Below are 27,121 nucleotides of genomic sequence, written 5' to 3'. Positions count from 1 at the left end.
AAAAGAAGTGACAACGTTGAAAGTGAAGTGGATTCAAAACCCGAACCAAAGAATTGCAAATAAAACTGACGAAAAAGAAAGCGACACACAGATTTTTTTTTCGAAAATCTTCGGCGTCAAAACCAACAAAACAACTAAGGGCCTTGGGCGTAAAAGTATATTTGAATTTTACATTATTTTAACATTTCGTTCTCCACCGCTAAAAATATATTTAGTGTTTGTGGCTAATTGAAAAACAGAACAACCCAGTAGGTTATATTCAATTGTTATTCACTACCTATTGTAAAGCAAACTCTTTCTGTCTGTAATTTCGAAAGGTACAGTTCTCACTATCGTGTAGTTGGATTCTTCAGGCTGATTTAGTGTACACGTTGTGTGGAATGCACGTATTCAACATTTTACATGCTTACTCTTAACTGCAAGAAGAAACCTAACAGGACATGCGAGAAGAAACTGAAGATATTAGTATGCAACCAAGTGGAATCCAGTTACCTCAAACAGTACCTAAATCAGCGACTAGTCAGAACACTTCTAAAAATAAAATTTTAGCATATACTGGAATCTGAGCTCAGTAGCTTGTTGTGATCACGCAATGCTGCCATGGCGACAGATGAAGTAACAAGGACAATAACAGTATTAGGGAAAGACATTCAAAAGGAAAGAAACACATTGAAGAAAAGTATCATTGCAGTCAAACGACAGAAAAGAAGTCGCGATGCTTCAAAAAAAAAAAAAAAAAAAAAAAAAAGGGTTCTAGAAATTTATGGAAGTAATTCCAAATTAACAGCAGCTCTTAAAATCTATCTCGTTATTTGATTTCATAAAGGCGAATATAGTTTTCGGTGGGGCAATATATTGTTTGCAAATTGTAACATGTCAGGTTGTCGCGTGTTGCGGTGTGCAACGATCTAGGCTGTGGCGATTATTGGAAAAGGAATTTTTCCCACCACCAGTTTTGGTTAAACTGACTTCAGACAGGTAAGTGACCGTAGGAAATTATGTCTCTGAAGGTAAATATGCTCCGCTGTTACTACATTTACCTCTGGATCTCTGAGCGTCATCGTTCCGTACACTACGCCTATTGCCCCAATGTCGAGACATACTTATTTAAATGATCTGTCGCCTATATTTTTCATCATACAAAGCCACTAATTGACACATGGAATCACATAAGAGCCAACAAGAGGTTTTGCCCGTCACGAAGCTTCATTCTAAAAGAATTGCAGCAAGACGTGCCACGAAAGTTCTATGTTTCATAAACGATGTCGGTGCTGTATGGTTGGAGGAAGAAGATGTGGACACATCGAATGTTCCTAACATTATCCAAAGCGAGAACGAGGTGACTGCTATGCGAGTCACGAATAATGTAAAGGAATGTGTTCAAAGTCCTTGGACACAAGATGATTAAATTTTGTATTGTTCATTTGATCTGTAATGTTCTGCAAATTTTCTAAAACGCTTGATTTATTCTTGATTTTATGAAGAAAATAACTTATACAGAAATATATAATTTTGGAAGTGCTGTTTTAATTTAATAAATTCTAAATTTAAAAGTGCGTTTATGTGACCACCTGTGACAAGAGGGGGGAGGCTCCAAAAATCACGAAATTCGTGTGACGTAATTTATGGACTCCCCCTGCAATGCTCTGAATATCAGGCAGAGCCGTTGGCAATCTTGATCTACGATGGCCATGCTGACATTTACAGAAAAAATGTGGACACTCTGTGATTGTAAGGAAAGCAGCAAGTTCTGAGTGTCTAGTTCGTTATCCAAATGAGTTCAGATAATCGCCGGCTGGTTCCCTTGAAATACCATGGGCGGCTTGCGACCCCATTTTTGCAATGCGAGAAGGCGCCGATCCAGGATCCAGCTTTGGGAATGGAGAAGGAGTCACAGTAATTTGTTACTAAAACTCTCCTCCCCCCTCCACACACACACACACACACACACACACACACACACTTCCCACAAATATTTTAGTTCAGTGAAATACATAATTTGAAAAGCATTCCACCTAAAAACTAGTTCAAAAAATGGTTCACATGGCTCCGAGCACTATGGGACTTAACATCTGAGGTCATCAGTTCCCTAGAACTTAGAACTACTTAAACCTAACTAAACTAAGGACATCACACACATCCATGCCCGAGGCCGGATTCGAACCTGCGACCGTAGCGGTCGCGCGGTTCCAGACTGAAGCCCCTAGAACCGCTTGGCCACTGCAGCTGGCGGAAAAATTGGAAATTATATGAATCATGCAACTGATTTGAGAACTATAATAGCAACAAATAACTTTGACAGTGTCACAATTTACGCGATATAAAATCGAACTGTGGTGTGTCCATTATCAGTATGGGAGTGTGTGGATGGTGGGGAATACTGCGGGTTTTTTTTCTGGGCGTTTCCGCCTACATTCGAGAAAGTCATTTCTTATTATTTCAGTGAAAAGAGTTGCCTTACTCAGCTCTCTGTCGCTCGCTAGTTCTACCTGCGGGAACTCCCTGGAATTTGTTGCGAGCAGCAGGAGCGGCCAGGCTGTCAATGTACACCATTACCAGCTGGAATGTTCTGTGCTGATGATCAGACCACGAACACGGACCCTCAGACGAGCAACTGGGAAGCATCCTGCCCTAAACATAGTTGTTAATTTTCTAGAGTCCTCGCCACTTTCCAGAATCTTAGTTTTCAAGGCACTCCTTTCATTTCTCAGCTATTCACATCACTTTATTTTCCCCTCTCTCTCTGTTTCATCACGTTCCTCTCTCTTTCTCTCTCTCTCTCTCTCTCTCTCTCTCTCTCTCTCTCTCTGTCTCTCTCTGTTCTATGCTCTCTCTCACGTCCACTGCTGCTAGCAACCACAGTTTCAAAACGACTTCCCTGTAACTCAGCTCAATTTTTGTATTCATAAACGAATGTGAACTGTGCTTATTTTTTCGCATTTCTGCACAACAGTAATTGCTAAATATTCTGTAATGCCGTATACTAGATGTAACTGCTTATCGTAAATTCAATGCAAAATACGAGTGCTATTCGGAAAGTAAGGAACGATAAGTTGCGAAATGGAAACCACAGTGAAAATCAAAACTGTTTTATTTGCAACAGTTAGCTACACCTTCCAGCTACTTCTCTACACAGTCGCCGCTCAGACTTAGGCATCTGTCGTAGCGTTGTACCAACTTTCCAGTCCCCTCGTTATAGAAGACAGAACGTAAAGATGGCTAGAAGTTAGCGTCTCCCACCAAGTATGAGGGCCTGGCGAAAGATTTCGCCTGAAGCTATACAATCCACATAACATAACTGTCATGCGGTTCGTTCTGCACGACAATTCTCGGCCGCATTCTGCAGGGGCAATGAAGATGCTCTTGCAGCGTGCGCTATGTCCGCGGACCTAACTGAATCACGCGCGTCCTGCCGTCGCTCAGCCCGGCCGCACATGCTCGGTGGTCGGCCTTAGCTTCACGTCGCGGCCGCCGGACGTTCATGGCGTTATCTCCAGCTGAAGACGTCGCGCCATTCAATAGTTCTTGCCTGCAGCTCCCTCTGTGGTCACTAGATACAACGGGAGCACAGACCTGACGCCACAGCCACTCAATCTTGCTCGCTAGCTGTGTTAATATCGAAGTGTTATTGTATAGATATTATATGACAACCTTGGGCTTAGAACTTAGTTACGATTTGGATTGCACTGTGGATTTGTGAATTGAATTGTGAACTTGATTACGTAGCTACTTGGTACGAGAACAATAGACGGTGGAGAATAAAGGCAAGTAATCTTCCTGATCGCTGGAGCCTTACTCTGAGACTAATCTTTTCTCGGCCATCAGCTCTTGCGTCACACCCCGGTCACGTCCCGCTACCAATTCCAACTTACGTTTGCCACTCCAGGCAGACATAAAAAAGTGTTTGATCACCCGCAATACAGTGGCTCTGTATGTGGATGCGCATGCATATACCAGTTTCTTTGGCGCTTCAGTGTAAATGTTCTTAGGCTGAATCCGTAAGTGTTTGCACCCTTATTCACTTACTACAAATCACAATTTCTCCTCTCGGTTCCAGATTCGCCTCTGTTAAGCATCCTAGGTGATTTTCTCGCTCTCACTCCATTAAAAGTGACTTGCTGGACCTCAGCCCACACTGTTGTCAACGTCGTAAACGGGCAACGCAAGCCACACTTCTGCATCTAAATCTACATACATACTCCGCAATCCACTATACGGTGCGTGGCGGAGGATATCTCGTACCACAACTAGCATCTTCTCTCCCTGTTCCACTCCCAAAGAGAACGAGGGAAAAATGACTGCCTATATGCCTCTGTACGAGTCCTAATGCTCAAATGTGTGTGAAATTTTATGGGACTTAACTGCTAAGGTCATCAGTCCCTAAGCTTACACACTACTTAACCTAAATTGTCATAAGGACAAACACACACACACACACACGCATGCCCGAGGGAGGAGTCGAACCTCCGCCGGGACCAGCCGTACAGTCCATGACTGCAGAGCCTTAAACCGCTCGGCTAATCCCGCGCGGCTACGAGTCCTAATCTCTCTTATCTTATCTTTGTGGTCTTTCCGCGAAATATAAGTTGGCGGCAGTGAAATTTTACTGCAGTCAGCCTCAAATGCTAGTTCTCTAAATTTCCTCAGTAGCGATTCACGAAAAGAACGACTCCTTTCCTCTAGAGACTTCCACCCGAGTTCCTGAAGCATTTCCGTAACACTCGCGTGATGATCAAACCTACCAGTAACAAATCTAGCAGCCCGCCTTTGAATTGCTCCTATGTCCTCCGTCAATCGGACCTGATAGGGATCCCAAACGCTCGAGCAGTACTCAAGAATAGGTCGCATTAGTGTTTTATAAGCGGTCTCCTTTACAGATGAACGACATCTTGCCAAAATTCTACCAATGAACCGAAGATGACTATCCACCTGTCCCACTTCATATAGCTCTCCAATGTTACGCCCAAATATTTAATCGACTTGGCTGTGTCAAGCGCTACACTACTAATGGAGTATTCAAACATTACAGGATTCTTTTTCCTATTCATCTGCATTAATTTACATTTGTCTACATCAGTCCGAGCTGCTGATACGACCGGTGCCGCGACGCGACAAGGCATGTAGTGCCGCTTCGAGCGATAGCCCAGAGCTCGTCAACGACCACAGAACACAGCACGGGACATTAATCCCTAACCGCTCCGTCCTTCCCTCCGAGAGGTGAAGCCCGCTGCTAAGTCAGAAAGCCTGCTGTGTGGCTGGGCGGGCATCGGGCAGGTCCAGGAGACGGCCGCGGAGAGATCTCGCGCGCGCCTTCGCCGACAGACGTCCAGACAAGGGAACACGACGGCGCGACCCGGCGGGCGCCCCTGGCTTGGGAGAGCGGGAGCTGATAGGCTGGAGTGCGCGGCCGTGTCCGGCGGCGGCCGCTCATCCATTAGTCAGGCCGGCGCGCTCTGGCGCCAGTCGCAGGGGCGGGGGCGGGGGCGGGGGCGGCTCTAGCCTGGCGCCACCGGGGACTCTCCTCCTGGACTAAACGGGACACGCGGCCGACATCCTTCCCCTCGTGTTCACGTCCTTCGGAGACCCGCCACACCAGCGTGTTGCACGCCAGTCGAAACAAAGCCACGAGGAAATGGTCCGATCCGCCATGTCGAAGCATAAAGGAAGGAAGATTGGGTTTAACGTCCCGTCGACATCGAGGTCATTAGAGACAGATGGTTCAAATGGCTCTGAGCACTATGGGATTTAACATCTGAGGTCATCAGTCCCCAAGAACTTAAACCTAACTAACCTAAGGACATCACACACACCAATACCCGAGGCAGGATTCGAACCTGAGACTGTAGCGGTCGCGCGGTCCCAGACTGAAGCGCCTAGAACCGCTCGGCCACACCGGCCGGCCATTAGAGACGGAGCACAAGCTCGTATTGTGTGAAGGATGAGGAAGGAAGTCGGCCGTGCCCTTTCAAACGAACCATTCCGGCATTTGCCTGGAGCGATTTAGGTAAATAACGGAAAACCGCCGGACGCGGGTTTGAACGCCGTCCTCCCGAATGCGAGTCCACTGTGCTAACCAAAGCACCACCTCGCTCGGAATGTCGAAACATGCCCTGAAATTTCTTATATAGGGAGAATAAACACTGCAAGTATCTAAAAAAATGTTGAAAACTGCCGTATTTGAAGCTCGCTAAGTGGCTGGAGAATAGCACTCCCAAGCCGGAGAGGCAGCGGACTGCGCATGCGCAGCGTGGCAGGCGCTGTCCATGTCTTTGGTTGACGACGCATCGGTAAATGGGTAACACGACTCGGCGCGATCGTAATCTGTAAAGCGAATTTCAGTTTTCGTTGATAGTCTCTTTAAAATAATTGTCCACAGTTTTATGTATGTATGTATTGAACTGGGGACCTAGAAACGACGGAGAGGCTTCGTCACCGCCGTAGCCCTCAGTGGTACACAACCCCACAACAGGCTACAGCAGTCCACCCACCCCACCGCCGCCCCACACCGAACCGGGGTTATTGTGCTGTTCGCGCCCCCAGTGGACTCCCCCCCCCCTCCCCCCGGGAAAGTCTCATTCCAGACGACTGTAACCCCAAATGTCTGCGTGGTAGAATAATTATGGTGTACGCATACGTGGAGACAGTGTTTGAGCAGCAATCACCTACATAGTGTAACTGAGGTGGAATAAGGGGAACCAGCCCGCTTTCGCCGAGGCAGATGGAAAACCGCCTTAAAAGCCATCCACAGGCTGGCCGGCACACCGGACCTCAACACTAATCCTCCGGGCGGATTCGTGCCGAGGATCGGCACGCCTTCCCGCTCGGGAAGCAGCGCGTTAGACCGCACGGCTAACCAGGCGGGTTGTCCACAGTTACTGTGTTCACACAAATCTGCAATTCATTTAACATCCATAATAAATACTAGTTGCTCTTGCGGTGGCGTAAGTGTTAACAGAGGAGATAAAACTAACAATTAATATTCAGCGTGTGCAAACCCAGTTTTGCTGCATAGAACCTGACCGTAAACTGTATAAACGGAAGAAATACTTACACAAAGTAATAAATACATGCCAAAATGAAACTCGCAAAAGAATGAAAGACAAACTACCCGAAAGATTTACTGTACACGGTGGCCGCAAAGTCCCATTACCATCCGCCCCCCCCCCTCCCCCCCCCCCCCCCCCCCCCAATGAAGAACCACCACCAACCCCTGAACTTAGACAAATAACAAGAACAACAGTTCTTTACAGGACTTTTCTTGAGATATGAACCACGTACGACCGCACGTGACAGGTAGTGCACCATTACCATTGAAGAACTACTCGCCTGCTCCCTCCGAATCGCAGCTGAGGTGAGCATTGCTGCTTAAGCAGATTCAAGAAATCATACAGCACAGGAAGTCCCGAAACACCGATGTTTATTTCAAATAAAGGTGTAGAGTAGATGCTATTAACTCGTAGCTGACGTGAAGACGAAGCTAGCTGTTGTGCCCACATCTCCTGTGTCAAAGGCACGTCAGTCAGGTTTCGTGAAAGAACTGCGAGTGAAACGCAGTTCATCATTTCGAGGCGAAAAACGAACAATCCGTTGTGCAATCAGTTAACGCTATGATATATTCATATACAACAGTAACAGCGATAAGTATGAGTATGCTGTTTCCGCAGTTTATACAGGAAGCTCAAACTGTATCAGGAATAAAAATAAAAGAAGCTCTTCATTGGCGAAAATCTTATAGTCGAGTTGTCAAAATCTGAAAAAATGGGAGAGAATAAGTTTCAGTATTACATCCGAAACGTCTGTTTACCATTTGCAGAAAATAATTCATTACTTTTGTTGCACTCTTGGCCTGGAAATAAGGACACGTTTCTCTTTGAGGAGGACAACGAAAACACTGTTCATATAATTCGGACTCCACCCATTACAACCAATGTGATTTTCGATAAAGAATTTTTTCGACTGTAGAAAGCATTATTAAGGAAACTGTCGGACAATATAATTTCCGATAGCTCTGTGTCATTTGAGATTTATCAGGACAACAGTATTCTTAAATTTCAGTCATTTGTGCATTTTCAGTTTGCATTGGCACGTCTTACGAATTGCTTTAAGTATGCACAATATGCAGAAGATCAAGCAGAATAACAACCAGGACCATTTCTTACTCACCGCAATTCTGTCTAAATAAAACTAGTAATTATTGGGAAGTGCCTGAAACGATAAATTTTTTCTTTCGTCAGGTGTACCTGGTGTAAGGAAAATCTTTTCTTTCGTCATTCAAATGACACTTCGGTTTACTGTGTCGAACATGGGGAACAAACATTATTCAAAAATATAGTAATAACTCTGCTACAAGAATTATTATAAAATGGTGCACGTATAAGAAATACTTTATTTCAGTAAATTATAGTCACAATTCATGGAAGTCGTCTGTAATGTAACGTCATACACTACCTCGATTAATTTTTCTCCTCTAGTCACCTTCGTGAGAGTTACAAATACAAGGATTTAGCTGCCGATATGAACTGCGTGCTGTTAAAAAATTGATACATGACTTTTGTGTGTGATTTAGGTGCTTCACATTCGCGTGTGTCACTCTAAATATTCACACTACGCGGCTCTACGCTCGCTAGTCACGGCCAATCGCGCGCTAGGGTTTAGAAACCGCTATCATGAGCGGTTCTTCGTGCGACAAAAACGTGTAGCTTCAACAATTTAAAATAAGTGCTTGCAGTGTGTCTTGGGGGCTAAAATTTTGACAGTGCATTTCTTTTCCTCTATTCTTGGTGCATAAAAAAATTTCAGGGTGGGTTTCGGGGTGTCAGATTGGACCATTCTCTTGTCAGAGTAATGGAGCAGTTTCAACACAGTACAGGGATTCTGCAGTTATACAGGAAGTTTCGACGATCTACAGACAATCTACAGGCTGATTTAGCTAAGTTGCTCACCTCAGATATTTCCTGCACCGCGGAAGATATTGTAATTCCATTTTCACCCAAATAAAGTCAGAATAAGTCCTCATTAAATTACATATGGTCTCTTTTCACATGTGTGTTAATTACACAGATATCAGCACGAACTTCGCTTTTTTACATGGAATGATAGTACCCAATCCTCCTTCAATCACAAATCGTGATTTTCATTACAATACACGACGCATTTCGAGCCCTGGAGCTTCATCTTCAGGTGCGTAATAACCCTACGTCATTTTCTGAATTTAGGTTACTACCGGTCTTGTAAACATAACATTGTTACATTACAAGGCGACACATTATGAGCCGCGACGTCTGAGGTGTCTCGCCACGGTTCGCCCGGCTCCCCCCGTCGGAGGTTCGAGTCCTCTCTCGGGCGTGGGTGTGTGTGTTGTCCTTAGTGTAAGTTAGTTTAAGTAGTCCGTAAACCTAGGGACCGATGACCTCAGCAGTTTGGTTCCACAGGAACTTACCACCACCACCACCACACATTGTGACTATAATTTTTACAAAACTAAGATAAAAATAAAAGTTACTCACTGTTTCCTACAGTGGTTACACACTGTACTTAAAAATTATATAACCACTGCTGGAAACAGTAAGACATTTTCATTCTTGTGTAACGTTTGTTAAAATTGTAGTCATTATGCGCCATCTTGTGATATATCTATAAACCCTTGATTGAACCAGTAGTAGCCTTAATTCCAAAAATGATGTACACTGATCGATCTCCTGAAGACGACCCCCAAGGGTTTCGAAATGCATTGTGCATTAATAAAAATCTCTATTTGTAACTAAAGGAGGATGGCTTTTTTTATTTCTTTTATGTAATACAGTAACGGCGGCAACACGACAGCAGTGGACAAAATTGAGAGCTATTGTAATTTATGCTGCTACTACCATAGTTCTAAAATAAACAGATTAGTGGTTTAGGAGTAATAACAATATTTACAGATTAGGATTTGTCCGTACTGACCATGAAACCGACAGCTGTCTTACGCAGAGGTCCGTGTTTATGGAACTGTTGTGGCAGGCTGAGGGGTAGTTCTAGTTTGACGCAGCTGAAGATAGTCTGCATTTTGAAACTGGTACTAATCATGTACGGCTACATTTCGCTGGACCGATACGCCAACTGGATGGCGAAGGACGTGCTGTCGAAGGATGAGTCACTAATTAACTACAGTAACAATTCTGCTCTTCTTGCTGCCAGAGCGCTAAAAGAAAGGTACTGTCAACAACAGAATGGATTTGTAAAACAGCGAACTAGATACTTTTTTTTATTTGCACTATGGGACTTAACATCTGAGGTCATCAGTCCGCAAGACTTAGAACTACTTAAACCTAACTAACCGAAGGACATCACACACATCCATGCCCGAGGCAGGATTCGAACCTGCGATCGTAGCAGTCATGCGGTTCCGGACTGAAGTGCCTAGAACCGCTCGGCCACCGCTGCCGGGTGAACTAGGTACTCGTAAAAACTGTTAAATAATAGCTTCACATCATTGGTCTAATATCAACATACGCACTGTAAAATTACATCGGCAACAGCAACAACAAATCACAGAAGAATGTGACTATAAACACTTTCTTACAATACTCTTATTTTGAGAGGTTACAAGCCTCTTGTGGCCATTCTTCACTCATTTTTCTCATATTCTTAATTGATATAATTTTATTAATGTGTCACAGTGGATGTGGGCCAAGAAATGTCATTTTTGTCGGAACCGCGGGACTGCTACGGTCGCAGGTTCGAATCCTGCCTCGGGCATGGATGTGTGTGATGTCATTAGGTTGGTTAGGTGTAAGTAGTTCTAAGTTCTAGGGGACTGATGACCAAAGATGTTAAGTCCCATAGTGCTCAGAGCCATTTTTTTGTCATTTTTGTGAATGAAATTGGTAATGAGGACGTTAAGGTCAGCGGAGCGAGTATCATAGAGGCACACAAATTATGTATCGACTACTACTACATCTACACTAACTTTTGCAAATCACTACGACTCGTACGAAAAAGTGTACAAAGTATATGTGTGAAAGGCGATATTGTAATGCAGTGCGTAAAACGTGACGTAGTGCTCAGACTATTGTACTGCAGTGTGGTTCTTTGTGTCTCTTATGGGGTGCAGCAAATTATTAACGAACAACCAAATGAGTAGCAGCCAGATGGAAATGTCTCGATGTACACTCCAAATTTCGGAGTGACATGAAAAAAGACTACAGTTCAAAGTACGACCTGACAACTAATAAGAATACTCGAGAATATAAGGTATTACACGTCACATTTTTGTTGTAACTCTCTAAAACACAAAAAAATGGCTCTGAGCACTACGGGACTTAACTGTTAAGGTCATCAGTCCCCTAGAACTTAGAACTACTTAAACCTAACCAACCTAAGGACGTCATACACATCCATGCCCGAGGCAGGATTCGAACCTGCGACCTTAGCGGCAGCGCGGTTCCAGACTGTAGCGCCTAGAACCGCTCGGCCATCTAAAACACATTTTAATCCTTTCACTGCCATTGGGGCATTTGCATGTGTGCCACGATAGGTTATCAGAGAACCAGTCGGAATACGCTGCAAGTTACGTACAGAGTGTAAGATTGCTTAGTGCATTAATGGTTACACGCCCTACCACGAATAGAAGGATCGATGTGACTGTCACACGAGACATTCCAGTTTGCTTGGAATGATAAAGAGCAGTTCATTTGGAATAGTCTACGAAATGCAAAGAATTTATAATTATAAATATGATCCAAGTGTTTTTACAAAAATATATATATCATAAAAATACAGGATGATCATTTTATTAGCACTGGCACATACAGTATGATTCAGCTGCCCCTACCAGTGGGTTCTATGCAACCTGCAACACTTTCAAAAACCGCATTGGAGATTTTCGTATTCTCTCACTCCCTTACACACAAATTTTTAGTCATAAACAGCACGTTTTGCAGAAAATTTAATATAGTAGGTAAGCTTTGTACTGGAATACGTTCTTACTGGAGACCATGGTTTTCAAACTGTTCTAAAAAAACGCTTTTGAAAATAACTTTTGTACTTTCATCTTGAATAATTCGAAAACTACGGCCTCTGGCGAAAATGTATCCCAGTATAGAATTTAACTACACGAAATTTCCTTCAAAAACATCTTGTTAATTCTTTCTGTAATTTGTGCAAAACGGGAAAATCTTATGTGTGGTATCTGAAAGCACTGCAGGTTGCATAAACCCACCGCTAGGAGCAGCTGAATCAGTCACCCTGAATAGCAGACCCACGTCAAAATATCAGTGGGACACATGGGGCGTACTCATCCCCGCGTTGGAAACTTTGGACAGTGAAACAGCGAATTTTTTTTCATATTGCGACAACGACATTAATTACAATAATTATACATTAATGTTTCCCTCTCTGAATAAAAAGGTGGTAGTGAAAAGGTTAGATAGAACCATGCAGATTTTCTCATCTACCGCTCGTACGTATAAACGACGTTAAACTTGTATTGCTTTCGTTTATGATGACTCGCGCACGAAAGCACGGCAAATCGGCTCAGAGTTTTCTCCACTGGAGGAGTTTTACTTTCTCTTTCACAGACAGCAGAAGCATTGGCAAGGTCGGCACGCCGGGAGTCGAAGTAATTACACAGCCGTCGCTCTTGTAGCCGGAGAGCACAGATGTTTCATTTGCTGTCGTCCTAGGGAGTCAACAGGAAAGGTGCTATAGGCGTGTCGTATCATCGCAGGAACTTCATCTCAACCTTTCCGACCGCCACTGGCGTGAAATTAAAGTTATTTTAGAAATTAGTTAAGTAGTCGAGTGAAATAGAAGAGGCTCTTGAAATGAAACATGACTGAGAATGGTAATCCCAGTTTTTCCATCACATGTTCTTTTAGTCTCTGCTCGTACACTCTAGAAGCGCATTTAGGCCACATCCTGTTCACACCGCAACAAAATGCAAAAATTATAGAGTACTCCAGAATGTTTTGCAGAATAGTTGTTTCCATTTTACGTGCAATATTTCGAGGACCGTCTCTGTCATCACTTCAGGTGTTGCCAGTTTTCCTGGTTACGTGTACTCGACGCCTGGCTTCTAACCAGACTCTCAGCTATCTCAGCTAGTCGAGTTCGATTCCCGAGGCCCACAACGTCCTCTGGTGCTCTTTTTTATTTTCCATACGCACTGATACTCCGCGAAACGCAAATTCTCTCAGCGTTTTCCAAATGTGGTGGATGTCATGGAGGGCGAGACTTTAATAAATTGAGTGCCGAACACTGAGCGTAATTTAAATTGAAACTGCCGTCCCCGTTTATTAGGTTTTCTGACGTATTAATTTCGATAGACTGTTTGATTATGCTGTACCATAAATTTGGAGTTTGCACCACGATACTGTATTTCGAGGCAGTGCTCGGCGAAAACTGATTTGCTCGGTTGTCTAATCACGTTTGTCGTTGATGCTGGCACTCACTTTATTAAAATCTCGCTAGCCATCACATCCACCAGAGTTAATAAACGCTGAGAGAATTTGCGTTTTACAGAATATCAGTGAGAGCTGTGAAAAACAAAGGGGCATCAAAGGGCCTAGAGGGGACGTCGGGAATCGAACTCGGCTGTAAACAGCGGCATAAGATCGACAATACTTCACAGTCTGATTGGAGTCCAGGCAGCAAGGACACGTAACAGTAAAACTTGCAGCACCAGAAGATGACGACTGGAAAGTGTGTGAATAAACTGGAAACAACAGCTCGGCGGGGCATTCTAAATACGCTACTAATCATAGCAGTACCAACTCATTTTCAGTAACGAGTATTACCAGGGGAGGTAACTTTATGCCCACCCTAAAACAAAATAAAAAAATAGAAAATTCTTTAATGATTGTTGACTTCTACTCACAACATAAATGCGAAAGGTCACATCTGCCACTAACAAGGAGAGGTCTCCAGCGGGGGGATCGACTTTTTAAAACTAAATATACGGTGATGTAGTTCAAGATTCCAGGCATCGCACCACGCAGCCATTCACCCTGGTGGGCCGCCGTTTGCGAGTAATGGACGAAAAAAATTACGGAATTTTGCGTGATACTCAGTAGCGTTAAAAAATCTTATCAGGGGTAGTAATTTTATTATTTTTAAATTTTTATCGAAATGATTTTGATCATTATTCTTTTAATTAATTGGTTTAAATATATTTTCTTGTTTCTATTTCTTTGTCACATCCTCGTATGAAATTTTTCATGTGTTCCACTTTTTCTTTGTATCATTCTTTTCCCGAACAGAATCCATGGAGAAGAAATAAAAGCTTTGAGGTTCGCCGATGACATTGTAATTCTGTCAGAGACAGCAAAGGATCTGGAAGAGCAGTTGAACGGAATGGATAGTGTCTTGAAAGGAGGATGTAAGATGAACATCAACAAAAGCAAAACGAGGATAATGGAATGTAGTCGAATTAAATCAGGTGATGCTGAGGGAATTAGATTAGGAAATGAGACACTAAAAGTAGTAGACGAGTTTTGCTATTTGGGGAGCAAAATAACTGATGATGGTCGAAGTAGAGAGGATATAAAATGTAGACTGGCAATGGCAAGGAAAGCGTTTATGAAGAAGAGAAATTTCTTAACATCGAGTATAGATTTAAGTGTTAGTAAGTCTTTTCTGGAAGTATTTGTATGGAGTGTAGCCAAGTATGGAAGTGAAACATGGACGATAAATAGTTTGGACAAGAAGAGAGTAGAAGCTTTCGAAACGTGATGCTACAGAAGAATGCTGAACATTAGATGGGTAGATCACGTAACTAACGAGGAGGTACTGAACAGAATTGGGGAAAAGAGGAATTTGTGGCACAACTTGATTAGAAGAAGGGATCGGTGGGTAGGACACGTTCTGGCCCATCAAGGGATCACCAATTTAGTATTGGAGGGCAGCGCGGAGGGTAAAAATCGTAGAGGGAGACCAAGAGATGAATACACCAAACAGATTCAGAAGGATGTAGGTTGCAACAGGTACTGGGAGATGAAGAAGCTAGCACAGGATAGAGTGCTGCATCAAATCAGCCTCTGGACTGAAGACCACAACAACAACAACAATTTTAGTTACTTCCGACACGGTAAATAAGAGCAGCGTCTATTTTTAACTGTACGTAGGGAATAGCTGACGAGGTTTAAACGTGTACGTTAATAGATTCAGCTTATCCACACTGTCCTACTTCGCCCATAGCGCACTTGAACTGCGGCACTGTCAGTTTTGGTTATATCCTTGCCGAGTACAATGCAGCTGCGGGGGCCAGGTCACCGAGAACGAAACTGACGACTGCTTTACGAGTGGATAGCTGGGCGGCCTTTGTTCCAGCCCAGTGTTCCGAAACACGGCCCTCCTCGGACGGCCGCGAGGGCGGGTGGCCCTCGACTGTGACACAACTTCCGGCTCAGCGACGGTAATAAGCCGGCGCCCCCGGCTTATGTTAGAGCCATTAGAATTGCACATGAGACTGCCCGAGAACGCGCCGAGCGGCCGTTTTTACGAGGGAGCCCGCCCCGCTCGACAGCACCTTTGGGTTTATGCGCGCAGAGTGCTCCAGTTCCGTCCGGACGAACAGAGAGCAGCGGAAACAGCTGCGTCGAATGCAGTACACAACAAACGCGCAAGGGCCACCTCGCCCCATCAGCGACAGCTTACACCGGTAATCGGCCCTGAAAAGGCAGCCCGTTACAGGCGATATAGTGACACCACAAAAAAACTGTCTCAAAGCTTCTACTCGGCAGTAATGTGCTCCGAGTTACCGACAAATTAGCCGGTTAACATACTGCAGAAGTAGCGCAGCCCTAACGCAGTGTGTACTACCATTGTCAGAAATACGAGGGTTGGAACTTTAATAGTGGCAACTATTTATTTACAGCTCGGACAAAATAAATACGTCTTTCAAAGTTGTACTGACCTTCAAAGTAGTCACCAACATTGTGTATAACTCGTTGCCAGCGATGTGGAAGTCGTAGGATACTCTTAAGTCGTTGGCACACGTACCGCGCATCCGAACGTTGAGCGTTGAGCGTGCCGAGTTTCTGACGTCATAGCGTGGAACAGCACGTTCGGGAGTCTTTCTGAACGTGCAGAGCAATATCTGGCATGTCAGACATTCTGAGCGTGCGTCTGAGCGTTGACCAATGAGATGGCACAACGCCACCTACGTCACACGCACGCCGTCTCCCTTCAGTACAGAGTTGTGATGCACCATATTCTATATGTATATTTGCCGTTTCTGAGCACCAGCAAAATGAGAATCACTGGAAAACCCGTTGTTAATTGTGTGATTCGTTCCAATAAAATAATGAGAAACATCATATTCGTGGCAAAAGAATTATTGTAAATTGCGTATTATGAGTGTAGGCTATTTGAAGGCAGCGACACACTGAAGATCCACCCAAAACGCATTGTTCTTGGTACAATTTGTTAAAATTAAATTGCAATTAGTAACGTATCTACGACTAAGGTTTGCAGCAAGGGCTAGGACACTATGATTAGATAACAGACATGCGTTGTTAGTTCAGCGTAACGCGTAGCGTCTCTGGCTTACAGTGACTTGTTTCTTAGGGCGGTGGTTCGCGTTTTCACACATACAAATTTGTTTTCCTTAACATTCGCGTTTTATTAGGTTCTGATAATTTTATTAGTTTTATATAAGTACATACTATAATATTTGATGTTACATAATTATAAGTTCACCTTTATTTTTTAGGGGTGACTTTGTTCGATTGACTTAATCTACTGGACAGCTTGCGCTACTTGTATAAAGATATTTTGCTCCTTTTTCTTTTACACTTCGTAATTCACATGTTGTAAAGATTCTGCTGCTGGGCGGGAACAGTGATCAAGTAAGACTGACCTTGGGGTTTTACTAAAATGTAGGAATGACGAAATAATGTTTATCTTATGCGGAGAAGTATTCCAAATTTGTACCGCACTATTTGTTATGACACTTTTATAAGCTTGTGTCCTTACTGATTGGACATGATACTTTCCTTTTCGTGGACGATGGAGCAAATGTGCGTTCTAGTAGAGCTAACGTGGGAATTTTACGCATGCCCGTTGAGTAAACAATGTGATTTACGAACTAGAAGCATCCCTCAACTGCCGCTGGAGTGCGTTGCGATCGCGTATACCACGTTGGGGTCCACGTACCGTATGCATAAGTCGCATCGCTCCTGAGCGTTCAGCAGCGCGTTGAACTTGGCACGCTGAACGTTAACGTTCGACAGCACGGTCCGTGTGCCGACGGCTTTAGCAGTGCCAGTTGTGTCGACAGTTCGAGTGGCGCGGTCTATTGCCCGACGAATTTGCAGCGGTTCTCAAGCGAATGCCGTGAAGTGTTTCCTTCAGTTTAGAAATAGAGTTGAACTCACGAGGGCTTACGTCAGAGGAGTGCAGTAGGTGGTATAGCACTTAGCAGCCCCATCAGTCAAACAAATCAGTAACAGCTTGCACTGTTGGTGCTTGAGCATTGTCCTGGAAAATTATGGTGTCACGTCCTGCAGAGTGTGTCATCACTTCTGAGTCTAAGCTGGTCGTAGCCTGTGTTCCAGAATGAACAGCATAGAGACAGAAGTGATGACACTTTCTGTTGGACCTGATCATCATTTTGCAGGACAATGCTCAAGCACCAACAGTGCAAGCTGTTACTGATTTGTTTGACTGATGGGGCTGCTAAGTGCTATACCACCTACTGCACTCTCGCTGGCAACGGGTTATACACAATGCTGGTGTCTACTTTGAAGGTCGGTAAATCTTTGAAACACGTGTCTATTTTGTACGAGCTGTAAATAAAGAGTTGCCACTATTAAAGTTGCAACCTTCGTATTATACTGCTGGCCGTTAAAATTGCTATATCACGAAGATGACGTGCTACTCAACGACGAACCTGGGTGCACGAATAGCAAAACGTCATTTTTTCGGATGAATCCAGGTTCTGTTTACAGCATCATGATGGTCGCATCCGTGTTTGGCGACATCGCGGTGAACGCACATTGGAAGCGTGTATTCGTCATCTCCACAGTGGCGTATCACCCGGCTTGATGGTATGGGTTGCCATTGGTTACACGTCTCGGTCACCTCTTGTTCGCATTGACGGCACTTTGAACAGTGGACATTACATTTCAGATGTGTTACGATCCCTGGCTCTACCCTTCATTTGATCCGTGCGAAACCCTACTTTTCAGCAAGATAATGCACGACCGCATGTTACGGGTCCTGTACGGGCCTTTCTGGATACAGAAAATGTTCGACTGCTGCCCTGGCCAGCACATTCTCCAGATCTCTCACCAATTGAAAACGTCTGGTCAATGGTGGCCGAGCAACTGGCTCGTCACAATACGCCAGTCACTACTCTTGAACTGTGGTATCGTGTCGAAGCTGCATGGGCAGCTGTACCTGTACACGCCATCCAAGCTCTGTTTGAGTCAATGCCCAGGCGTATCAAGGCCGTTATTACGGCCAGAGGTGGTTGTTCTGGGTACTGATTTGTCAGGATCTATGCACCCAAATTGCGTGAAAATGTAATCACATGTCAGTTCTAGTATAATATATTTGTCCAATGAGTACCCGTTTATCATCTGCATTTCTTCTTGGTGTAGCAATTTTAATGGCCAGTAGTGTACATTACTCTACACCGTAGTGTGCTCATCCACAACGAAGGAAAAAATGCGGTACAGCAGAACTTTCTGAGAAGTTTCCCTAATGAATAATACATTTATAGGAACTTATTACGAATCTTCAATAATTTACGATTTAACATCATTTTTCGTGGAACGCAAAATTTCCGCGATATAAACCTGATTAGAACTCTAACTTGCTCTGAATTAAGTAATGTCTGCTAAAGGTCTAAATAGTAGAGTTTGCTTGCCCCCACACGCTATCAACTCCATAATGCCGACTCTATAGGTGAAAGTGGGTGAGGTTCAACAAGAGGAGTAAAAACATGAAAAAAACGAGTAAATGCTTTGTGCAAGTTCAGTGCGAAGGGTGGCATATATGAATATAATGCTGAGAATATTGTAGCTCATATCTCTCTCTTAGTCACTAATGCCAGTTACACAGCATAAAATACATTCTCAGAACATCTACAAATATACCACCGAGTGTGCATTCATCGTCACCTACGGCTGTTACCAATCGACGAATCAAGAATTGCATAATAGCATCAAGTATGAATCAGATCAGTATGACTAAATTGGACCATTGAAGAACGAATTGAATTGAAACAAATGGCCGGCCGGGGTGGCCGAGCGGTTCCAGGCACTTCAGTCTGAAACCGCGCGACCGCTACGGTCGCAGGTTCGAATCCTGCCTCGGGCATGGATGTGTGTGATGTCCGTAGGTTAGTTAGGTTTAAGTAGTTCTAAGTAACTAGGGGACTGATGGCCTTAGAAGTTAAGTCCCATAGTGCTCAGAGCCATTTTTTGAAACAAATGATAGTCGGGAATGAACCGTAAAGGAAAAATTTATTACGTGTTATTAAAGGAACCTTCGGTAAATGCACGAAACGTTAAATTCTTCTGTAACTTCATCACAAAGCCTAAAGCTAATGTGAAGTTTTTTCTTTAAATAACTTTGCTCACCAACATACGTTTCAAACACAATCATGAACTCTGATCAGCCTCAAAAGAAATCTATTGGTCCTATTCGGCAGGCAACAGACATTATATGCCACTACAGTTTCCGTCATAATACAACATAAACTAATACATGCGTGCTTACAAACACACACACACACACACACACACACACGCGCGCGCGCGCGCGCGCGCGCGCGCGCGCAGAGAGAGAGAGAGAGAGTCTGTCGAAATATTTCATTTCCATTTTATATGAAGCTTGACACTTAAGAAACAACGTATTTCATGTAAACTAAAGTAATACTAGTACGACTGTTACGACTAATTTCAGTTTCACATTATTTTCCACGGCATAGATTTGTTTCTGAACAGAAAAACAACGTTTGAAGTATTGAAGTAGGGATGGCTATGCTTACGAATACCTCGAGCCGTGAGTTCAGTGAATCTTTATAGTGGACCATTATATAACAGTAGAAGCACAAAACCATCCAAATTAATTAAGTAAAATTTGAAGATATTGTGCGAAAACTCAAGAGCTACGAAGAAATTACGAGATAAATAATCAGCACTAACATACCAGTTTCAGTAAAGAAAAAAATAGAAAGTTGAAAATTATTTCTTGACGAAAAAAAAATACTGGAAATTCTGTATTCAGTGTGGTGCTGAAAAAATATGAATCGGAGTATATGCAATGGTAAAAATACGTCTCCAACCAGGTTGCGATGAACTTCTGTATTCTAGATGGAAGGTATGAAATATATGAACAGCTGACGACCAAACACCAAGTGATTCCTCACAGGCCGAGGCAAAGGAACGCTCCCTGCATAACGCCACTGGCAAAGCGCAAGAATTTTATGCGTTAAGTCTAAACTTAGAAACCATACGACATAAACGCCAAATTATTTTACATCGCAGACGCTGATACGAAGAAGATTATATTGTGGAAAATGCGATTAAAGTCAAACACACCACAATGTAATGAACCTCTGTGGCAAAATGCTGAAGACAACGATGGATAGTGTAAAAAACCAATACGTCGACATTATTGAATCTTATGCACGCTATCTGCATTAAGCTTGTATTTTTTGTTAATGTCCAAACAACAACAAAATATAAGAAATAAAACGACTGTGGGCGTCTTTGTGAATCCATCTACTCTTATAACGGTAAAATACGAGTTAGAAGAAAAATATTAGCCTTCTTTGGCAAAAGTAAAAACGCTTTATCACTGACAACAGAAAAACAAATTGCGGGATTAATTGGTACAAATTTTTGTTTAAGAGGGAATTTTCTTCTGTTTACAAAAACTGCAGTTGATACAGCAACTAAATAGATCACTTACGGAAGTTCTTCATAGGAATTTTAACCCAGATCATAGATTGTTTGACACCCACAATCAGAACATGATTTACTTTTAAGAGATATGGAAACGAAGTTGAAAAAAACGACAAGTAACAGGATAAGTGAACATAATTTATTCCTCTACCTAAATAAATAGGACTTTCAGCAGCAAGGATTGAGAAATATCACAGTAAAATTTTTATATCTAGTCCAGCCAATGACGAAATACGTTAAAAATGGGAATACATCATGAACACCGAAACAGTCCAGCAATGTCTGCATTGTTCATCAGTGTAAGAATATTATTTTGAGTGAAGGTGAAAGTCAAACCTAGTTTTCAGAACCCGATCTCACATCCCTAGGGAATTCCTACCATGAAAGTTGTGAGTATTTGTGTTTTTATTAATACGTACACTGTCTTCATTTCTTGTAACTAGAAGAAACATTTCCCTCATGAGATGAAACTATGACACATATTTTCAATTACTTAGCTCCGAAGACGTGGAACCACACACACCAAAATCCAGAAAAACTTTATTATTGTTTTGTTTATATATACCAGATAAATTAGCTAATCGGTTGTCAGAGTCACAGTTGCACTTCACGATAGGCTCACCGAGGGAAATACGATTTGTATTTTCATTTGTGAAATATTCTGGAATATTTTAAATGTAATTGGCATGGTTTACCAATATAAAGAATAAGAACAGCAACTTAGATGATCGGGGGAAAACAGATCGTCGTTACATCGTAAAAAAATATAATGTATTCTTTGTCTATCACAAAACTCTTGAAAATGTGTCATTTCATAATCACAAGATGGTAAAATATCGAGTTAAGTGAAGCATTTTAAATTGTTGTGGGTTCACATAGAAGAGAAACGTTCTTTATAGCATCCTATGATTTACTGTTACGGGAGTTCATTGGTCCTATGAAAAAACAAACTATAGCACTGTTATCAAAATTTACATTATAACTTTATCATGGGATATACAGTTAACAACATGATCTCTTTCAAAGACACTCATTCAAAACCAGATAAAAAACATTTCCCGCTTGAATAAAACTGCCTTCATCAGTATGCTGGAAGGTATACACTGTTCTTCAGTATACTTATATTTAAATATAACTTTAAGGGTTTTTCAGCGAAACAGTCCTGTTATTCTTTACTGCAGGTGACAATTATCTCAATAACACAGCACTCATTGCTACATGCTACAGCATATTTACAGTCTTTCTTGTTTCTTTTATTGATCCAGGGTTCCGAAAACTAGATATTCAGTTGTTTCTTCTGTGGAAAATAGCTTTTGGTTATACTGTCCTGTAAGACTAGAGAAAATAACAAAACGCTAGCAATCGAAGAACAACTTATTGATCTTTCTACTTTTTTTCCTGAGAGACACGGAGCCTGTTGGTGTCATAATGACATGTAATACGCAAGCTCCTGGCAATAAATATGCATTAGTCGATGTTGCACCTGTTAATGATTTGTTGCTAAAGAAGAATACTAACCACTTTGTAATTTGCTCCTAAACAAGTGGATCCCAGAATGAAAAGAAAAGAAACACGAACGACGCAGATTCTACGGTTAAGTAGAAGTTCTTAGGTAATATGATGGGTGCTCATAACCGAGAAACAATAAATGAGCAGTTTCTAACCGGCAATAATATCCCAGGTTATGGAGTGTTTAAAAAATCCTCCCAACATAAGGTTTGTCGTGGAGCTGTAGACCAAGTGGCTAAAATAACAAGTCATACGATGTCGGCGTGTGAAACTGATGTTCATACTGCCTCTTGGACAACTCTGCTTCTGAGAAGAGAGTGCGACAGAGAAATATGAGAGAGTTATGCCGAATGCTCCTTTATGACAACCGTTTGCAAAGAACTTTCTACGACCGGAGTACAGCATATTCTGACCGACGTTAAATAAGCGTGCGATAACAAAAACGTGAAAATATAATCGTTAGTTCCTTATGTTGTTCAATAAACTGAGAAAAATGGCAGCGAGACGGTTGTTCTACAGAAGAGGCGAACTAATCCGGCGACATTGCTGATTGCGCGGCGAGAATCAACTGTTTTTAATCAACAAGCGAATCATTTCTTCCGACCGTTAACTCGATCGCAACTTCGAAGGCGCCTTCAGATTCGCTTGACATTCGCCGAAAATGAGATGGATCTGATTTTGCATGTGCTTCCCAACAGGCGAAAATGTTGCAGGTCGAACCAAAGCATCTGTTTAGTTCTTCGATACGCTCAAATCAAAAAAGAAAAACCATCTATACAGTTCACACAGATAGTACTTACAACACAATGCACAGCGGTTTTCGCTCTACTTTTAACGATCTCTTCGATTTGTCCAGCAAGAAAGAGGAGATGTAACATCTGGGAGACTGCTGTTATCGTTGGAAACGTTGCAGAACTATTTTTGTATTCTGGCCTCCATTTCATACACTACGTCCATTTTGAAACAATGTCATCAAGTCAGTCAATGCCTAAGCTACGAATCTATCTTGATAATAGAACCAAACTGGTTAACTTACATTAGCTTCTCCTTTCTACGGAACGTTTCTCTTTTCGCTAAGGAGAGTGCATTCAAATCGTAATCTTCAAAAATTAAAAGTTATGTAACACACTAGAGTACGAAACGCACTGCGTTACATTACAGCTATCCACAGTCAGTGAAAACTGTGACACCTGTAAGTGTGAGAAGGAAAATACAATATTTGGTTTTTCTCTTATCACTACGTACCTGCGTACAACTTTTTACTGGCATAGAAGTACATCAGTATCTGAGTATAACTTAGTATACTAAGATACTGTTCTGATAATGCCACTGTAACAGCTTCCAAAATCATTGCAACTATCGAACTATCATTCCTACCTCAACACGGAAAGTTCGTAGGCGTGACGTCAATAAGGATACAATTTTTTGCGAGTTTATGAGCGATCTGTTTCAAGGTAGCCACGCTGGAGCACCAGCATCACAATGGCGATCCGGCCTGTCATCGGGTTTGTCCCCCACTAGTTTACCCGCGTTCTAGAGACGTCACAGGAGAGCAACAACGTTAGACACAATCAATAAACGCACCGAGCGCCCGGCGCCAGTCAGCTGTTCTCGAGGGGCGCGGCACCGGCCGCCATTCCGGCGATGCGCAGCTTATGACGCACGGCTGCCAACATAATGCGGCTGCACGCAGCACACGGAACGCACCTTGTTGCAGCGGCGCAGGCCGTCGACGCAGCGCGACATGTCTGGCAGCTGGTCGTGGGCGCGACTGCCGTTGCCCGTGGCCGGGGTCTCCTGCTCTGCAGCGGCGCCGCGCGCAGCCGCCCTCGCTCAGACGTGCCGCTTTAACAGTTTGGCCCGCCGGCCTGCCATCTGATACCGGGGAAACCGAGCTGATTCGGCGGACACAAAAACCTAAGCCGCACGTCCGGCACAGGGCAACCAACAAAACGCGTAACTGTGCCAGTCCCGCACGCCTCGCGGCAACTGTTTAGCTGCATCGCTTGCGATTTCAAACGAAATACAACTGCGAGAAATACGGCATCGTGGGTGGTGCTCTCCGTGCTTTTACGTATGCTGCGAATGTGTGTATGCCGTATATGATACGGATCAATCGCAGATTTGTGTAAAGGTAATCCTTTACAGCAACAGATAATTTCAAAGCAAATTATTCCTACGAATATATGACGTTATACACGTGAATGCCGTGCCTTATTGGAGTACATCAGCAAGAGCAGATTCTTGCCAGATGACTCATATTGCTGTGTCTCAAGTCATTAAAATAGGCAAAAATTACTGATCCTGCCGTTGCAGTTTTTCTTTGGGGAATACGATTCGTGGATCACGAGCAACTGAATTAATCTTTATGCTGCACTGCATTATCAAACAAGACAAAATATTGGGTTCCTAATGTTTTTCTTTCGCATGTTGGTATTCCGGTTGCTATGGGTTTATTTACCGAGTGTCATTTTTCATTTGTAGATCACTGTTCCTTTCTAAGTATACATATTGACGTTTTGTCATTTGGACACAGTGATTGGAGCTGTGGGCTCTAGAAAATGGAGTACCAAGTGCTATACCACCTACTGCACTCCCCCGATTTAAGCCCTCGTGAGTTCAACTCGATTTCTAAACTGAAGAGAACACTTCACGGCATTCGCTTCAGAACTGCTACAAATTCGTCGGGAAATAGACCGCGTTGCTCGAACTGTCAACACAACTGCACTGCTACGACTTCCACATAGCTGGCAACGGCTTATACACAATGCTGGTGTCTACTTTGAAGGCCAGTAAAACTTTGAAACACGTGTCTATTTTGTACGAGCTGTAAATAAAGAGTTGTCACTATTAAACTTCCAACCCTCCAAGTGGAGGAATCGGAATGTTTCAGACAAATTCTTCTGTCTGAGTTCCAATAGACGGGTGGCAGCAACGGGGGTAGCCAGAAATGGGGATGATGCCACTGGACAGAGCAAGAAAATGGTTTTCTTGTTTTAAGCAGGATCGTTTTGGCGTTAGTGACTCTTCATGTTCAGGAAAACGTTGGCGGTTCGATGATGATCGTTTAAACGCATTAATCTACAATGATCCACGTCATTGTACTCGACAACTGGCAAATGTGATAAACTGTGATCATTCCACTATCGTGCGACATTTGAATACAATGGGGAAGGTTCAATAAACGGTGTATGGCTATCGCATACTCTACGCCAAAATCACAAAAATGTACGGGTGGCCACATGTGCATGTCTGCTTGGTCGTCATCAATTGGCACGTGCACATACCGACCATTCCTACCCTGTATCGTTACTGGTGACGCGAAATTGTCTCTTTATGCTAACCTAAGGAAAGGAGCCCAAACAAAGCAGCAATTCCCCGTACAAAGACCTGCGCGCATCCAGAAAACATAATGTTATGCACCTGGTGCAACAGCGACGGTGCGGTGTACTACGAACTGCTTCCCCGTGGTGCAATCATCACTGCTGACATTTATTGTCAACAACTGAGACTCCTTGCAGACGCGGTCCAAGAACAACGACCAAGAAGACTGGGTGAAGAAATGTTACTCCAAGGTAACGCCCGTCCGCAGTCTGCCAGACTGACAAAAAGCACTATACAGAAATTGGGTTGATCATGTGTTGTCATATTCTCCCCTTTTCCGCTGGCTATCGAACAACCTTCAAGGAACTTCTTTTCCGGATGAAAACGCACTCTGAACAAGACTCGACGAGTTCTTTGCCTCAAAAATCACATAATTTCTACAGTCGTGGAATCGAAAAGTTATCCCAGCGTTCGCGGAGTATTGTAAACAGTGAAGGAAAATATGTTATTGTTGAGCAAAGTCTCTGTTCTGTTTATCTATTCTGATTATTAAACTTACGGAAAAACGCTATGAACTTATGCACCAACCCAGTATATAATTTAATGAATCGATATTTGATTCCCTCGGCGTAGAAAGGCAGTTCAGGATATGCAGTGTGTATAACAATTGGAAATTTGTGGTAAGGTCTTATGGGACCAAACTGCTGAGGTCATAGGTCCCTAAGCTTAAGCATTACTTAATATAATTTAAATTAACTTACATTAAGGTCAACATACACACCCATGCCCGAGGGAGGATTCGAGCCGGCCGAAGTGGCCGTGCGGTTCTAGGCGCTGCAGTCTGGAACCGCGAGACCGCTACGGTCGCAGGTTCGAATCCTGCCTCGGGCATGGATGTGTGTGATGTCCTTAGGTTAGTTAGGTTTAAGTAGTTCTAAGTTCTAATGACCTCAGAAGTTGAGTCCAATAGTGCTCAGAGCCATTTGAATCATTTTGAGGATTCGGACCTCCGACGTGGGTGGGGGGTTGGGGGGGGGGGGGGGGGGAGAGCCGGCAGCCGGCCGCCGCCCGCCGCCCGGACCGTGACAAGACGCCTCACCAAGAGTGAAAACATACGGCAACAGATGTAAAAACGCTCCAATAAACAGGGGTCTACAAATCAGTCGTTTGCGAGATAATTGCGAATGTGTGGTTACGAGGGGACAATGACTTTAGTACACAATACCCTCCTAGTTAGCACAATTAACGTATCTGAAAACGTTAACTTCTCGATTATGTCCCCATTAGTAGCTACACGGTACAATGTACTGTACACTCACACCTGTTTAAAGAGTGTTCCACAGTTAGTCATGATTGTAATGCTGCACTCGTCTCTGCAAAGAGTTATAAATTTT

General features: G+C 43.2%; 1 protein-coding gene across 1 annotated transcript in view; it reads right to left on the bottom strand.

Annotated features, from left to right (window-relative positions):
* The window catches only part of LOC124613812 (headcase protein-like), a 202,763-nt gene extending 178,583 nt beyond the window's left edge, over positions 1-24,180 (bottom strand). Inside the window, exon 1 of the mRNA XM_047142533.1 lies at positions 24,111-24,180. Within this exon, the coding sequence (XP_046998489.1) occupies positions 24,111-24,149 (39 nt within the window). The 5' untranslated portion in view covers positions 24,150-24,180. The remainder of the gene's footprint in view (positions 1-24,110) is intronic.
* Between the last annotated feature and the right edge of the window lie 2,941 nt (positions 24,181-27,121).

Source organism: Schistocerca americana, chromosome 4 (assembly GCF_021461395.2).
Source record: "Schistocerca americana isolate TAMUIC-IGC-003095 chromosome 4, iqSchAmer2.1, whole genome shotgun sequence".
Classification (NCBI taxonomy): Eukaryota; Metazoa; Arthropoda; class Insecta; order Orthoptera; family Acrididae; genus Schistocerca; species Schistocerca americana.
This window is presented reverse-complemented; position numbering and strand designations above follow the sequence as displayed.